This window comes from Halichoerus grypus, chromosome 7 (assembly GCF_964656455.1).
Source record: "Halichoerus grypus chromosome 7, mHalGry1.hap1.1, whole genome shotgun sequence".
NCBI lineage: Eukaryota > Metazoa > Chordata > Mammalia > Carnivora > Phocidae > Halichoerus > Halichoerus grypus.
In genome coordinates this window covers 150,230,444-150,245,996 of record NC_135718.1, presented here as the reverse complement: position 1 = coordinate 150,245,996, position 15,553 = coordinate 150,230,444, and the positions used below count along the sequence as shown (strand labels likewise).

General features: G+C 51.1%; 1 protein-coding gene across 4 annotated transcripts; it reads left to right on the top strand.

Annotated features, from left to right (window-relative positions):
• The first annotated feature begins 243 nt into the window (after positions 1 to 243).
• On the top strand, positions 244 to 15,241 carry LOC118542925 (low affinity immunoglobulin gamma Fc region receptor II). Of its 4 annotated transcripts, none has more exons than XM_036103534.2 (8): positions 244 to 455; positions 4,897 to 4,917; positions 6,224 to 6,478; positions 9,585 to 9,839; positions 10,550 to 10,672; positions 12,430 to 12,486; positions 14,553 to 14,590; positions 14,670 to 15,241. In XM_036103534.2, exons 1-8 carry the CDS (start codon positions 344 to 346, stop codon positions 14,748 to 14,750), a joined length of 942 nt encoding a protein of 313 aa, XP_035959427.1. In that variant the 5' UTR covers positions 244 to 343; the 3' UTR covers positions 14,751 to 15,241. The 4 variants fall into 4 exon arrangements, with proteins under 4 accessions (XP_035959427.1, XP_035959426.1, XP_035959429.1 ...); XM_036103533.2 differs by having other exon boundaries at positions 6,221 to 6,478; XM_036103536.2 differs by lacking the exon at positions 12,430 to 12,486.
• Positions 15,242 to 15,553: the final 312 nt, after the last annotated feature.

The following is a 15,553-nucleotide window of genomic DNA, read 5'->3' as shown; positions in this document are numbered from 1 at the left end:
TCTGAGCTGGATTTGGGTGACCATTCCCCTCTTACTCCCAGAGGTTGAGCCTAGCTGTGTCCCAAAAGAAGAGGAAGACGTTGTTTCCCAGTTTCTAAAATTTCTGTGAATTTGGAATTGGGCTAAGCCAGACCCATTCTGGGAAGCTCTGAATCTTCTGGGAGGGAACAGTTGAGAGGAAAAAGGGTGAAGGGGAGGAGCCTATGATAAAACAACATTTCTTTTCACTTCCTCTTTTGGACTTCAGAATTTGTCTGTCCTCTCGGGTGGAATCTGTCAAGTCTCAAGAGAAGTCTCTGCCTGCCACACTGGTGCTGCTGGAGCCAACGTGAGCCACCAAGTGATGCGGATCCCCTCGTTCCTCCCCATCCCTGCTGCTGATAGTGACTGGGCTGATTGCGTGCCCTGCCATCCTTTGGGTGACATGCTGCTGTGGACAGCTCTGCTATTCTTGGGTGAGTCGGTGTCCTCATGAAGGACAGAGGCAGGTGCACTTTCCTAACTCAGCTGCTGCTTCCCCGGGTCAGGCTGAGCTTTGGCAAGGATGAGGGGTAGCATGGGAAGCATTCAAGAAAATGAGGAGGGTGAAGCAGGCTGATGAAGATCAAACTCTGACAATCTTACTGGTCTTGGCAAATGATAAAATTGGCAGAGTTTTTGTTTTAATTTTTAGTGTCTTTTGCCCAATATCACGGGGCAACCAGGTCCCTGATGTTCTGCCACCACCTACATCTGAACCTGCTCTAAGGAAAGTCTAGTGACCTAGACTTGAGTGACTAATGAGTGGCCAGGGTGTTTTCCTTCCTTAAAAATTTGTGTTTCACAGGGACCAAATCTTAGGTGGAAGGGCTAATGCTGTCTTAGATTAGGGGTGGGGAAGAAGCAATAGGACACTTGGCGGAGGGGCAGTAGACATTCTCTGTCAGGCAGCAGAAGCTTATTCTGTTTATGTGTTAGATTTCCCTGGGAAGAAGCAAAGAGGGTCTGGGTTATCCAGGGAACAGGGTTTCAGAGAACATACAACCTGGGCGATTCTGGAATCGTCAATTGTAGGACCGGAGAAATCACCCATGCTTCCTTGTACACACACATGGGGATAGGTCCTGGTTGTGATCAGGGAGAAAGTCAGGGTCCTAGGCTAAGATGGAGGGGTAGGGACTGATGATGCCAGGTGGGAGGAAGTCTAGGGAGGCCAGCTAGGGGAGCCCTATTGCTAAGATTGTCTCTCCAAGCTCAATTCCTAGAGTTTCCACCCTCAAAAAAACCTTAGGATAGCCCCAGAGGAAGACATGTAGCCACTCTGGAGTTAGGTGTTATGACTGATAATAAAATCTGGTCATCTCTGGGAGTCCTAGGCCCTCAATGTTGAATGATACCGGGATAGGAAGCAGAGGTGAGGAGGAGAGAGTATTCCTTCATGAGCAGGATAAAATGGACTGAAGTAGAATAACACGTGAAAGGAGCATTAGACTATCTCATTTTTCACGTGAGGAAGCTCAGGCCTGGAGAGATGAGATGCTTCTCCACCTCTGCTGTTGGTGCTGCCAATGTACCAGTCACCCGGGCAAGACTTCTGGGCAAGACTTGATCTTTTCTTCCATTTGTCCTTTTGCTAAGTCACCAAGGATTTGCTCCATTTTCCCCATTCTTATTTGGACCACCATATTTAGGTCTTCATCCCTCAATAACCCAGCTTTGACAACAGCCTCTGACCCCATCTCGACTGCTCCTGTCTCCTCTCCTCTGAATCTGTGCTGGACACCGAGGCCGTGACATCTTCAAGTGCAGCTGAGTCACTGCACTTCAGAAATGCCTCCAGGACTGCTCCATTACCTACTAACTAAGGCCCCCATTCCACCCTCTTCACCACGTTCCCATTGCCCCCAAGTGGATCTTCCTCTACAGCCAGGCAATGTGGACACTGCATTTCCTGCTTTCTACAGATTCCACAAACTGCCTTGTTTAAACATTAAATAAATGCATGAACAGGCCCTGTTCTAGGACTTGGAGATTTACCAATGAACAAGACAGACAGCCTTCCTGACCTAAAGCATAAGGTCTTTGTCTCCCTTACAATGACTCTATTGAGTGTGTATTCATGACCATTTGTTGAGTGTGGAATGAATAAATGGCTAATGACTTCTCTCCACTCTTCTCATTTCTTTCTTATTTCTCCTCTTCCCCTCCTCTTAGGTTCTACTTCTTTATTTGCTCCCCTACTGCACTGTCCCTCTTGCCAATCCGACACTCTGGTTTTTAGCTATCACTTCTATGTCAACAGCTTCCAAACCTGTCTTTCTGGCTTATGTCAGCTACAATTTCGTGTTTCCACCTGCTGGTTGGACACCTCCACATTGATATGCCGGTTCAGAAACAAAACATATTCAAACTCAACTTATCATCTTCCCATTGCAAATGTACTCCTCTTCCTAACATTTATATTTGTGTGAGCACAAGTAACATTTTCCCTAGCCATCCACTTACTTTACTCCCACTCTCATCAAGTGCCAGCTCCCCCCAGTTTTGCCTCTTAAATTTCTCTCATGTGGGGGCGCCAGGATGGCTCAGTCGATTAAGCTCAGGTCATGATCCTGGAGTCCCGGGATCAAGTCAGGCTCCCTGCTCAGCGAGGAGTCTGCTTCTCCCTCTCCCTCTGCCCCCCACCCAGCTCGAGTTCTCTCTCTCTCACTCTTTCTCTCTCAAACAAATAAATAAAATCTTAAAAAAAAATTCTCTCGTGTGCATATCTTCTTCACTTCCTATTATCAATACAACTGTGGCCCCTCTTATCTCACACCTAGACTCATTCAATAAGTGATTTCCAGAGCACTAGCAAATAAAATTGTTATGGCTACTGCCCTCTTAGATCTTCTGGGAGATCTAAACAACAAATAAACAGACACACAGGCATAAAAACAAATTAGAAAGGGCCATGAAGATATAAACAGGATACTGTGATAAGAATAGCCTTTGTGGGGAAGAAGAGAGAATGATAAACAGGATGATATGGAAAGCGTTTTCTGAGGAGGTGACACTTGAGCTGGGACTTTGAGCTCCGCAAGGATCTAGCTGTTTGAAGAGATAAAGGAAACAGGTCTAGAGGAGGGATCCGCATACACAAAAGCCCCAAGTATGAAGAACTTAAAGAGGGCTCGTGTTATGGGAGCTCCATGAGTAGGGGAAGAGGGGCTTGAGATGAGGCAGGAGAGGTGAGCAGGGCCCTTGTCCTGTCCTGTGTGGCCTTGTAAAGATGTACTTTTATTTCAAGAGCAAAGGAAGGGTGCCTGGGTGGCTCAGTTGGTTAAGCGACTGCCTTCGGCTCAGGTCATGATCCTGGAGTCCTGGGATCGAGTCTCGCATCAGGCTCCCTGTTCAGCAGGGAGTCTGCTTCTCCCTCTGACCCTCCCCCCTCTCATGTGCTCTCTCTCTCTCTCTTATTCTCTCTCTCAAATAAATAAAATAAAAAAAACAGAGCAAAGGAAGGTCCTTGAAGGCTTCTAAGCCGGGGAGTGATATTATTGGACCTGATATTAAAAAAAAAACAAAACTCTAGCTTTTCTGTGGAAAGTGGATGGTGGGGGACAAAGGAATGAGGAGAGGAGTTAGGAGGCGGAGAAAGCTGGTGGTGACTTAAACTAGCATGGCAGCCATGAGCATGGAGCAAAGTGGATGGACTCAAGGCCTGAGTCGGAAGCAGAATCAACAAGATTCACTGAGGTGAAGGGGGAGGGGGCTTGGGAGAGAGGGGAATAAAGGTGACTTATAGCTTTCAGGCACGAGTAACTGGGGAGATGGTGAAGATGTGCACTTACCTGGGAAAGAATAAGAGAGGAAAGTTGTAGTGGATTGGTGAAGGCAGAGTCCAAATTGTGGAGAATGAAACAGTGAATGGAAGGAGTAGAAATGAGCATAGCCCATGTAGAAAAAAAATTGAGAAATCTGGTTATGGGGGCCCCTGGGTGGCTCAGTGGTTAAGCATTTGCCCTTGGCTCAGGTCATGATCCCAGGGTCTTGGGATCGAGCCCCGCATCGGGCTCCCTGCTTGGTGGGAAGCCTGCTTCTCCCTCTCCCACTCCCCCTGCTTGTGTTCCCTCTCTGGCTGTGTCTCTCTGTCAAATAAATAAATAAAATCTTAAAAAAAGAAAGAAATCTGCCTATGAAAGGGAGCAGAGAAATAATTTTGGAATTCTATATGGGATCAAGTGAGAAGCTTTTTTTTTTTTTTTTGAACGAAAGATCTTGGAATATGCTTCTGTTGATGGGAAAGATCCAGCTGAGAAGGAGGAATTGGTGATGCATAAGAGGATGGAAATAACAGAGAGAGGGAAATCCTTGTGAGGGTGACAGGGGTTGCGAACCAGGATAGAGACTGACCATGGAGAGGAGGAGGGAGACTTTCCCCAGGGAACAGCAAGACAGTTGGGCAGAGGGGCAGATAGGTTAGACATTTGAGTTGGGGGAAGGTGTGAGATTTCCTGTCCAGCTGCTTTTGTTTTCTGTGAAGAATGAAGGAAGGCATCCACTTTAAGCAAGAAGGGATTGGAGGCAGAGGACAGGAAAGTTTTGGGAGAGAGGAAAAGATGAGTATCGCTGCTGAGAGCAGCAGAGCAAATTTCCTAGAGAAAAGTGTCAGAATGGCAGCTCAATGTCCTTTTGAATATGGTGACCACAAATTTATAGAGACTCTGATCTGACTGCTTGTGTGGTCATTTTAGTAACGCACAGCTGAACAAGTAAAGGCATGGACAGTACAGCTAGATTTAACAGAGACAGGGAAGGGCAAAGGAGTTAAGGGGATTTGCATGGAGGGGATTTTTTTTTTTTTTGGAAGTGATTCTTGTAATGATGAATCGTCAAATCTAAACTCTGGGCTGATCTTTGCTTTCTCTCTTACAGCTCCAGTCGCTGGGACACCTGGTAAGTACTCCACCCACATCCTCTCCCTCCCCCAGCTACGCTCTTCCTCTGCTCCCAGCACCCCGAGCACCCGGAGGTGCCCTGAATGCACCAGCAACCCAGTACCTAGGTGGGGCCAGGAAGGAGATGCCCCGCCCTCTCTCCCTCTCTCCTTTCTCTTTCTCCTCCTCCCAGGGAAGCCGAGGATAGGCCTCCATGGCGCACAGGTGCTTTAACCCTTCTGGTTCTATTAGGGTGAGAAATCACAGATATTGTCACAGAAAATAACTCATCCTCTCTCTCAGTAAAATCAAAAGCCCAGACATTTTTAGTCTCAGCTGCACGCAAAATCCCATCATGTGCTTAGGTTATCTCCCTGTGTTGGTAAATCCCCCACTTTGCATGTATCTGAGGGCTTCAGGGCCTGTTTCCCTGTTCAGAACTAGGAGGAGAGATCACTGATTGCAGCTTGGTGAAGTAAATTCTGCCGGGCACTTCTTTCTCTATACCAATCAGCTCCCCGCCTCCCAGGGCTCCCCGGGGGGGAGGGGGCGGTGCGGCTCTCCCTGGGGCACTGAAGCCAGGGCTCCCTAGACTGGCCCTCCAGCCTTTCTCTTTCTTTATCCTTCTGAGGCCACAGAGACTCCTCTGTACTTGGCTGTGAGGCTAGGTCTATTCTAAGGGACCAAGATTGACATGAGGTCAGAACAGAAACCTGATGTCTAACTCGTGCTGGATACCCCACCAGATGCCTTCGTCCGGCTCTGGAGAGAGTTTATCCATTAGTATCCAAAATGCCTCAGCTTACAGGGGGAACAAAATGAATTCTAGAAAGTTATGTATGTGGTGTGTGTGTGTGTGAGAGAGAGAGAGAGAGAGAGAAGGAAAGAAAGAAAGAAAGAGAAAGAAAGAAAGAGGAAGGAAGGAAGCAAGGAAGGAAGGAAGGAAAGGAGAGGAAGGAAAGAAAGGAAAGAAAGAAAGGAAGGGAAGGAAGAAAAAAGGAAAGAAAGAACTGTTTCAGATGACCCCTGGTGAGGTATACATATATTTCTAGTGTTTGCTTGCCCCTTCTCCCTTTCTCTTACCTTGCCATCTCTTCCTGAGGAACGGTCAAGCTCCCTGAGCGGACCTGGCTTCCCGGAGGCCCCTGTGGTAGGACACATGAGTAAGAGGAATTACCTACAGTTACATAAGAGTTCTGGGCCGGGTTCCACTCTTGATGTCCTCAGAAGGACCAGAGGCGCTTTACTATCTGAAATTCGGGGGCCTGCTTAGGCTCTTGGGGTCCCCTTTCCTCCTGCTTCCTCTTCTCTCTGCCCCTCAGCAGGTCTCCCGAAGGCTGTGCTGGACCTCCAGCCCCCGTGGGTCAATGTGCTCCGGGAGGATCCCGTGACCCTGAAGTGCCAGGGGGCCCACACCGCTGTGGACCGTGTCACCCAGTGGTTCCATAACGGGAGCTCCATGTCAACCCTGGTCCAGTCCAATTACAGTTTTAAGGCCAGACAACAGGACAGCGGGGAGTACAGGTGCCAGACGGACCAGACCAGCCTCAGTGACCCTGTGCATCTGGACGTGACTTCCGGTCAGTGGAGGAAGGGCCTGGGGAGGGTCTGGGAGGACAAGGAAAGATGAAATCTGCTTACATGGCAGAGGTTTTTAGGGAAGGGAGGTAGCCTGTTTCCTGGGAATCAGTGCTGTGAATTGTTGGAAGCTGTTTTCGTCCACTCATTTCCCTTTTCACCCGCCCCCTTTGCTTAGTGTGTGTGGTGGTGGTGGACGGTCTTAAGAAATTCCTCAGAATAGGGGCGCCTGGGTGGCCCAGTCGTTAAGCGTCTGCCTTCAGCTCAGGTCATGATCCCAGGGTCCTGGGATCGAGCCCCACATCAGGCTCCTGGGTCAGCGGGGAGCCTGCTTCTCCCTCTCTGTCTGCCTCTGCTCATGCTCTCTCTTTCTTTCTGTATCTCTGTGTCTCAAATGAATAAATAAAATTTAAAAAAAAAAAAAAAAAAAAAAAAAAAAAAAAAAAAAAAAAGAAATTCCTCAGAATAGGTTGTTCTGCCTCAATCCTGATGGAGCAAGAAGGTTACAAGGCTACAAACAAGCACGTAGGGTATGAGAGAAGCAGAAAGAAATTCTGACTACATAAAAACCCATTTTTGTAGCCATCACAAAGCATAGACAGACCACAACTGAGTCTTCGGCCTGGACACCCTAGCCGTGTGAACATGGTGATTTGTCTGCACTTGGATTTGATTCCTTGTCTGCTCGTGGGGGTATTAATGCCTCCCTCCCCAGGTCCCGGTGGGAATCAGCATTTCCCTGCCCCCCTGCTCTCCATGCAACTTGACCTGGAAGTTGTCTTGATCTTTTTTTTTTTTTAATTAGAGAGAGAGGGAGGGAGGGGCAGAGGGAGAGAGAAAATCTCAAGCAGGCTCCACGCCCAGCACAGAGCCCCACATGGGGCTCGATCTCACAACCCTGAGGTCATGACCTGAGCTGAAACTAAGAGTTGGATGCTTAACCGACTGAGCCACCCAGGCATCCCCTGAAAGTTGTGTTTTAACTATATTTGTATTTCCAGCCCCTGACAAGGGCAGGGCTTAATAAATGTTTGCTAAACAGATGAATGATTTTACAAAGCTTCTGGCAAAAAGTAGCTTCTCCGTAAAGAAGAGCCACCCTGAGACTATGGTGAATATTGTCACTGTTACTCTTCATGTAGTCCCTTTCCCTCCCTGGATGCCTAAATTTTCCTCAAAAGCACACAGCGGGCCTGTCGCCCCCACCCTCTTCGCACAACAGGAAGTGACAGGCCGGAGGGAAGCTCCTGAGGCCTGACATCAGTGTCCCTGCCCCTGCAGGAAGGCAAGGAGGGGAGGGCATCCCCCCCCCGAGCCTGAGTGTGTCCCCGTGTTGCCACTGGGATGTGGAGGAGCTGTGGGTGTTTATTGATTCTCTACAAGGCTTCCAGGAGATTGCAGGGGCGTTTTGCTCCCAGATGGATGGGAAGGCCCTTTGATTACTTGAAGAACATCTTATGAGTGCCACGAACAGGAAGCTGTCCCCTGCTCTCCAGATCTGCACCAAGATAAATGTCCTCAAGGAGAGCTAACGTGGCCCCCTTGCACAGACCAGCCGAAGGCAGATACTCCTCATTATCCAGGTTATAACCTGGTGCCAGCAGAGACTCTTCGGGGAAGAAAAGCTATTCCAGCCATGTAGGTCTTCTGTGGTGGGGATTACCTCGACAGGGAAGAGAAGGGCAGGAATTGGTTGCTGGGGCTACATGGCAACTTGGGCATTTTCTCTGGGTTCTACTTTATTTTTTCAAAGCTTTACAATTCTCAGCATTCCCACCTGCCCTAATCCAATCTCATGAGAGAGGCAGTCTAGGGAACCAGGACGGCTCAGCCTCATCCCGGAGTGCAGTGTCCAGCCAGGGTCTCGGTTCTCCAAGAGGAGGAATATGCAGTACGGTAAGGCAAGGAAATGGGTGGAAGCTAGATGTGCCTCCCCGACAAGAGAGGTGGGGTTTTCTAGTTTGTGGCACCCGAGTAGCAAAACCTGGTGCCACCCTCTGGCCCTGGGTTTCCCAATGTAGCCGTGGCTGAATTTTCTCTGTGATGTAATTGGTACTGAGCATCTCCTCCTGTATCCGTGGTCACGTCACCAGCCAGTGAGGAGACTTGGTTGGCCTCATCCTGGTTGGCTGCAGGGGGTGCTTGCTGGGAACATGTGTGGCTGATTTATTTATTTGAGAGAGAGAGAGAGAGCATGAGTCAGGGATGGGGGCAGAGGGAGAGGAGAAGCAGGCCCCCCCACTGAGCAGGGAGCCCCATGGGGTCTCGATTCCAGGACCCCGAGATCATGACCTCAGCCGAAGGCAGACTGTGCCACCCGGGTTCCCCCTTCTAATTGTGCTGTTGTCTTCTACCCTACCTCTCTTTCCAATTCCAGCTCTGCTCCATCCTCCAGCTTTAGGGAAAAGGAGCACGTGGGCTGAGGTCAGGAGTACAAATGTCTACCTTAGGCTTTATTCCCTATACAACAAAAATGCTAAATATTTTTTCTTCCTCAGTAAAAGGATGAACATTGGGAGGGAAAAAGGACACAGCAGGCTAATGACCCACCTTCAGACCAAGGTGACGCTGCTGCGGTCAGACAAAGACCTTGCTGAAGTAAAACTCCACATTTACCAACATACATCAAATAAGCTAATACTTCTTGGACGTCCATGACTTCCTACTCTCCCAAAAGACATGTCTCTGCTGTGTCCCCTCACATGTCATCTCCTAGGTCAGACTGGATCTCTCCCCTCCCTCCCCCAAGGAAGGGACGGCACCCTGGGCTCTCTTGTATCCTTCCTGTCCTGTTGGGCAGGACAGAGCTTCAGCTGCCTTCTCCCAGGACAGGAAAGAGAAGACAAGCCTGTCCTGAACACCTACTACGTGCCAGGAACTGCTGTAGATGCATGGTATTGTTATGTCCATTTCCACAGAGGCGGAATCCAAGGCCCAGAAGAGGCCCAAGACTACAGAGCTCCCAAATGACGGAGCCAGCATTAGAGACCAGGGCCATTGGATTCCAGACTTAAGCTCTTCCTTCCACATACCGTGTCCCACCGGGAAGGATGGTCTCAGAGTTGGGTCAAGACCTGCTGGGTCCTAGGGTCCCTTTGTGTCTTTCAGACTGGCTGCTGCTCCAGACCGCTCGCCGGGTGTTCCAGGAGGGGGAGCCCATCGTGCTGAGGTGTCACAGCTGGAAGAACAGGAATCTGTACAAGATCACGTTCTTCCAGGACGGGAAGTCCAAGCAGTTTTCTCCTCTGAATTCCACATTCTTCATCCCAGAAGCAAACCTCAGCCACAGTGGCGACTACCACTGCTCGGGAATGATAGGGCAGATGCTGCGCATCTCACAGCCTGTGGCCATCACTGTCCAAGGTGGGAACTCTGCCAAGATGGAGGGAGGATGATGACTAGGGGATGGGCAATTATGGCTAAGGTCCTATGGACCTCCTTGGAGCTGAGAAACGCCAGAGGGCAAACCCTTGGGCACTGAGGCGAAGCGAGGAGGAATGGGGGCCATGAGAAATATTGGCCGTGGGCAGCAGGAGGGGCTAGAGCTTGGGGCCCTCCGCGTCAGGTCACAGGGGAAAGGTTGTGTGCCCTTTGAAATGCAGGCCCCGTCAGTCCTAAGGACAGTGATGGAGCAGAGCTCCCGCACTGGGGCAGGGGTTCCTTAAGCTCCCGGACGTTCCCAAGAACTGAGGTTTTCTTATTTCTTCTTAGTTCTCATGTTATGCCCGTTCACTCCCCAAGCAAGGCATGACGGGTCCCCGACAGTTCAAGGCCTTGTGGGATCCAGTCGCGGTGCCTCTAGTTAGGGGAGGCTTCGGGTCCCCTTCCTTCTCTCCCTGAGCTCGGCCCCCACACACTCAATAGTGTGCCTTTATTGGATGAGCGGAGACACCTGTGAGGGGGGAGGCACGAGTCCAGCTGCAGTGCGGTCCACGCAGGTGAGGTTGGGGGAGGACCCGGACAAGGGACAAGGGACAAGGGACCCGGACACAGAGCAGCTCCCGGGGAGCAGCACTGGGGTAGAGCGTGGGAGGTGGGAGGCTACTGCCTGTCCTGAGGTCTGTCTCCCCCAGGGTCCAGCTGGAGCGACTCCTCCGTGGTGATGACAGTTGGGGCTGCGGTCGCCGGCGCCACTGCAGTGGCCATCCTCGCCGCTGCCGTGGCCTGGTTCCGCCTCAGGCAAAAGCAAACTTCAGGTTCGTGGCTTCTCTGGGTTTCTCTTGCTGTCAGTTCCTACTTGGCCAAGGCCCTGACCCCAACCATCGCCATCCTCTTTGGGCCAAGAGAATCCTTATAGTTCAGACGTAGCCCCATATTTTATTCATTCATTCTTTCATTCATTCATTCATTTATTTTTAAAAGATTTTATTTATTCATGAGAGACAGAGAGAGAGGCAGGCTCCCCGCAGAGCAGGGAGCCCGGGATCACGACCGGAGCTGAAGGCAGACGCTTAACCGACTGAGCCGCCCAGGCACCGCGTTCATTCATTTACTCAACAAGGCTTGGAAAATCTTGCTTATGGGTGGAGCCCTGTGCTAGGCACTGTGGATGATGAGGAGTCCAGTTCCTGCTCTCAAGGAGCTCACGATGCCGTGGGGAAGACAGAAGGACCAGTCAATCATTAGAATTAGGTGGGATGAAAGCCATGGTAGAGTCGCAGAGGCTGTGATGGGGGGAGCGGGGGACGCGGGCACACGAGACGCAGCATGGGGCGAGTGGTTAGAGACGCTTTCACAGGAGGCAGTGGTGTATCTAGTGACCAAAGCACGCGTGGGGGGCCGGCCGTGAGGTTTAACTCTCAGCTCCACGGCGCACCAACTGTGTGACTTGGGGGAGTTCTTCAGTATCTCTGTGCCTGTATTTCTTCATCTGGAAAATGAGGACACTGATAGAACCTACCTCGCAGGATTGGGTGAGGATGAATGTGGCTGAGCGCTCATCCCAGGGCGGAGTACTTAGCACGTGAGAGAGAGCCATTCTCATGAGGGGTAGAGGTCAGCCAGGCAGAGGGGGCTGGAAGAGCATTTCAGGTGTGGGGGCCAAGGCATGGAAAGGAGGAGCACTGCAGCTGGGCTGAGACAGGTGCTGGGGGAGGCGCGAGGAGGGGGCGGTAAGGGGTGCGATGCGTTGAAACCATAAACTGCAAGGCACAGGGAGGAGGGATGAGGCGGGACAGACAAATGGGTAAGGGCCGGGTCATGCAGACCACAGAGGCCACATTAGAGAAGGAAACTGTGCTCCAGAGTGGGTGGCCAGACTACGGGAAGGAAGTCACCATAAGTGCTCATTCACTGCCCCCCACCTTGCCCCCGCGCCTAGCGTGGTTTGCCAGGCCAGGAGACGGTGTCCCTAAACGTCTGTTCACAGACAGGCGCCCTGAAGAACTTCGACTCTCGGAAAGCAGCTCCTTCCCCTTAGCACTATCCTGAAGGAGCTGAGAGAGGAGGCGAGGTGCCCTAGAAATCTAATAAGCAAATTGTCACAGTTTGTCGCACTGGAGAGCTAGCTTGCTGGAGAAAAAGTCTAAAGACACCCAGAGAAAGAAGAGGAAAGAAGACTGCCAGCCCCTGAGAAGGAGAAGGGACTGCTCCTCGTACCTCACGAGGCACTTTGGCACACAGCTAGGCCCTCAGTTACTGCCGATAAGTAAATACGGAGATGCACAGAGATTCTGAGTGGGAGGAAAAGGAGCTTTTTAAAAGGCAGAGCAAGCCTGAGAAAGATGCAGCCGGGTGGCCTTTCTGACAGCCCCAGGGGTTCCCATGGTTAACTCAGTGGCCCTTTTACAGGCTGGGCAGGCCCCGGGCAGGAGAGCCGGGGAATGGGGAGGAGGGGAGGCATCTCTGTGGGGACAGGTCTCTGTTGGTTCTAACCCAATCCTGCCCCTGGTCCTCGCCTGAGGACTCAGGCCCCACCCTATAACCCTACTAACCTCCTCTGTGCCCCTCATAGCTCCCCTAGGAAACCCCAAGCACAGGGAAATGGGAGAGACCCTCCCTGAGGAACCAGGTGAGTGCAGCTCCCTGTTTTGGGGGCTCAAAGTGGATTGGAGCCCGCAGGAAGTGGCTTGTGTGAGTTCAGCTGGGAGCACAGCAGAGGGCGGGGGGGGGGGGGGGTGCGGTGGGAGGAGGGCAGGGGCTCAAATCGCTTGGTTGGTTCTGAGACTAACTCCTGGGCCTAAAGAGGACCTCACTGGGGATGAGGGGAAGAGGACCACCTGTCGCAGATAGAGAGGGGAGGGCTGTGTCGGAATTTTGGAGCCAGGAATGCTGGGAGCCTTTGCAGCGCAGGACATCAGAGACATTTGGGTCCTTCTGTGGGGTTTGGCAGAGCTGACACAGGACAGAGGCTAGGAGTGGTTAGACTGAGACACACGGGATGAAGAAAAGAGAGGGAGACCTAGGGAATGATCCCTGGACATGTTGAGGACTTTGTCTCGGGGAGTGATGGGGGAGGGGTGGGGCATTACGAGGACATCCGGGCTGGAGAAGGTTCTAGGGGACTGGGTGCATTCGTGGGCTTCACTGCTGGGCGAAGCTTGGCTCCGATGCCTGCGCGTGTAAGTTTATTAAACACGGGCCTGGCCCCAGCTTTGTCACCAGTAGCCGGTGCAACCTTGCACGTTCCCCACTGTGGGGTGCAGTCACCTCCCTGAGGAAATGAGTGGATTGGCCTGATGACCTCAAAGCCCTTCCGGGTCTGACATTCTGGGAGCCAGTGACTGTCCAACCCTTGGCCCAAGTAGGAGCAGGAGTGTCCCAGGTGACCTCCTGACTGTGGCTAAGCCAGAGCATGAGGGAACCTGGAACTTTCTCGAGGGGCTCCTGGACAACAGAATCAGAGGAAAAAGAGGCCCTTGAGGACTCTGCGTCAGGTGGCTGGAGTGTGACTCAGAGCGGAACCAACAGATTCGAGAGCTTGAGCAAAATGGCACTTGTCCCGCTGTGCTTTGAGCAAGGCCCTTGTGTTCTTGGCCACGTCAAGCGGGGATGCGGGCCTGAGCCTGCACCAGGCCAGACCAGATCTAGAAAAAAGCCCAAACACAACTGGAACAGCCCCTTGGAGGTCTGGCTCTGTCTACCCCCTGGCACAAATACATTTCACAAGCACTTATGTCACCGCGAGGCACAGGGGCTCATGGTTTCCCATCAGCGAGCATTGTTGAGAAATGCATTAGAAGGAGAATTCAGGAGGTGGTTTGTTCCAGAATCTGGAGCATGGCAAACAGAGACTCTCTGTGTGCAGGGGTGAGTGGAGACACTAGATGCATTGTCTCACCACCGCCCCCCCCCCCCCCCCCCCGCCTGAGGAATGCTGCTTTGCAGTTAGTGAGACTACTTTTCACACTAGCAAAGTGAGTTTATTGGCAAAAAACCTGCGGGAATTTGGTGTGTTTTAGCTATTTACCAGGGAAAGTACTGGCTTGTTGGCTTGCTTCCCTCTTTCCCTCCCTCGCTTTCACTGTTGCTCTTTCTTCCCTTTTAATGTCGTGGAGCATTCTTCAAGGTGACCCCGAGGATGCGCTGTATCTGGCCAGTGCTGAAACGGCCCCCAGTCTTCTTGCCCTGAAGACTGTGCTTGGCAAAAATCTGGACTTGACTTCCCTGTGATACTGAACATCCCCACATCTCTTCCCCAGTATCTCCGATCCCTAAAGCTGGCTGGTTGGCTTCTAGAAAAAGTCAGCAATTCTCTGAAAAGCATGCAGCACAGATGAGGGCCTCCCTCTGCATGTGTGGCCCGGAGGGGAGGCTGGGTTGGGGCAGTGAATGGAGCTCTTGGCCTACAGGGCCTTGTTTCATGTCTGGTTCAGGCCTTCGTTCTGCAGCCTCTGTGGCAGCGTGGTGGACCCTCTTCTACTGCCACGCCCTGGCTGATCTTAAAATCTTTTAAGATTTTATTTAAGAAAGAGCGAGCATGCATGAGTGGGGGCCGGGGGTGGGGGCAGAGGGAGAAGGAGAAGCAGACTCAGGGCTCGATCCCAGGACCCTGGGATCATGACCTGAGCAGAAGGCAGACGCTTAACTGACTGAGCCACCCTGGGCGCCCCTGATCTCTGTTCTTGCTGCCCACAGCCAATGTCACTGATACTGAAGAGGCTGCCAAAATTGAGGTGAGCCACCCCAGCCATCTCCTCCTTCCCCCTCCTCCTCTGTTGCCTTCATTCATGTGCTCCCTTCTGCATTCTCTAGGCCGAGAATACCATCACCTACTCACTTCTCTTGCATCCGGAGGAAGAGGCAGAGGCCTCCGATTACCAGAACAACATTTAGTCTCCATTGTCTTGCCTGTGACCCAGGGAAGAGAATCAAAGAGGCCAGGACACCTGACCTGAGTTCCCCTTAGGGAGGACAAGAGGATGCCCCAGTTCCAAAGAAGAAGAAGGACCCTTTCAGAGTCATCTGCATGAATCCTGAACCTCCCTGTCCTAAAAGTCACAGACAATGTGGTCCCAGATGACTGACTGTCCTGGTTCCTTCTGTGTCTCTCAGCACTTCTCGCCATCAAGACTCTTCTGCATATATCCACATGGCAGATAAAAATTACTTTTATTAAGAGATCGTAGCAACATGGGAAATGCTTATGTTATAGGTTACGTAAGAAAATTATGTAGGTATATATGATTTCAGGAATGTCGAAACAGACTAACATTTGCCAACATATTAAAAGTGATGTTTCAGGGTGATGGGATTATTGGTGATTTTCATCTTCTTTCTTCATTTTTCTATATAGACCATATACTTTTATAATAAAATACTAGAAAAAAAAGACTGTATTGGTTGGAGTGTGGACTGACCTGTTTCTTTTCAAGGATAAAAATCTTGGAAAGGTCGTAATGGGTAGGAGGTGGAGGAGAGGGAAGATTTGTCATGTAGGGTGAGTGTCCTCTTCTTAAAGCTGAATACTCTTCTTTAAAAATGGTCTTCTGGTTTCCATGTCTTCTTCCTCTTCCTCCCATGGCAAAGAAAACAATCACTTTGTTTTGCAACACCAGTTCTCAGGAAGCCAAGCTTTGGATGAGTCCTCATGGAGATTGCTAACTCTTCCTGCCCCTGCTATTCTCCTGTATTTACCA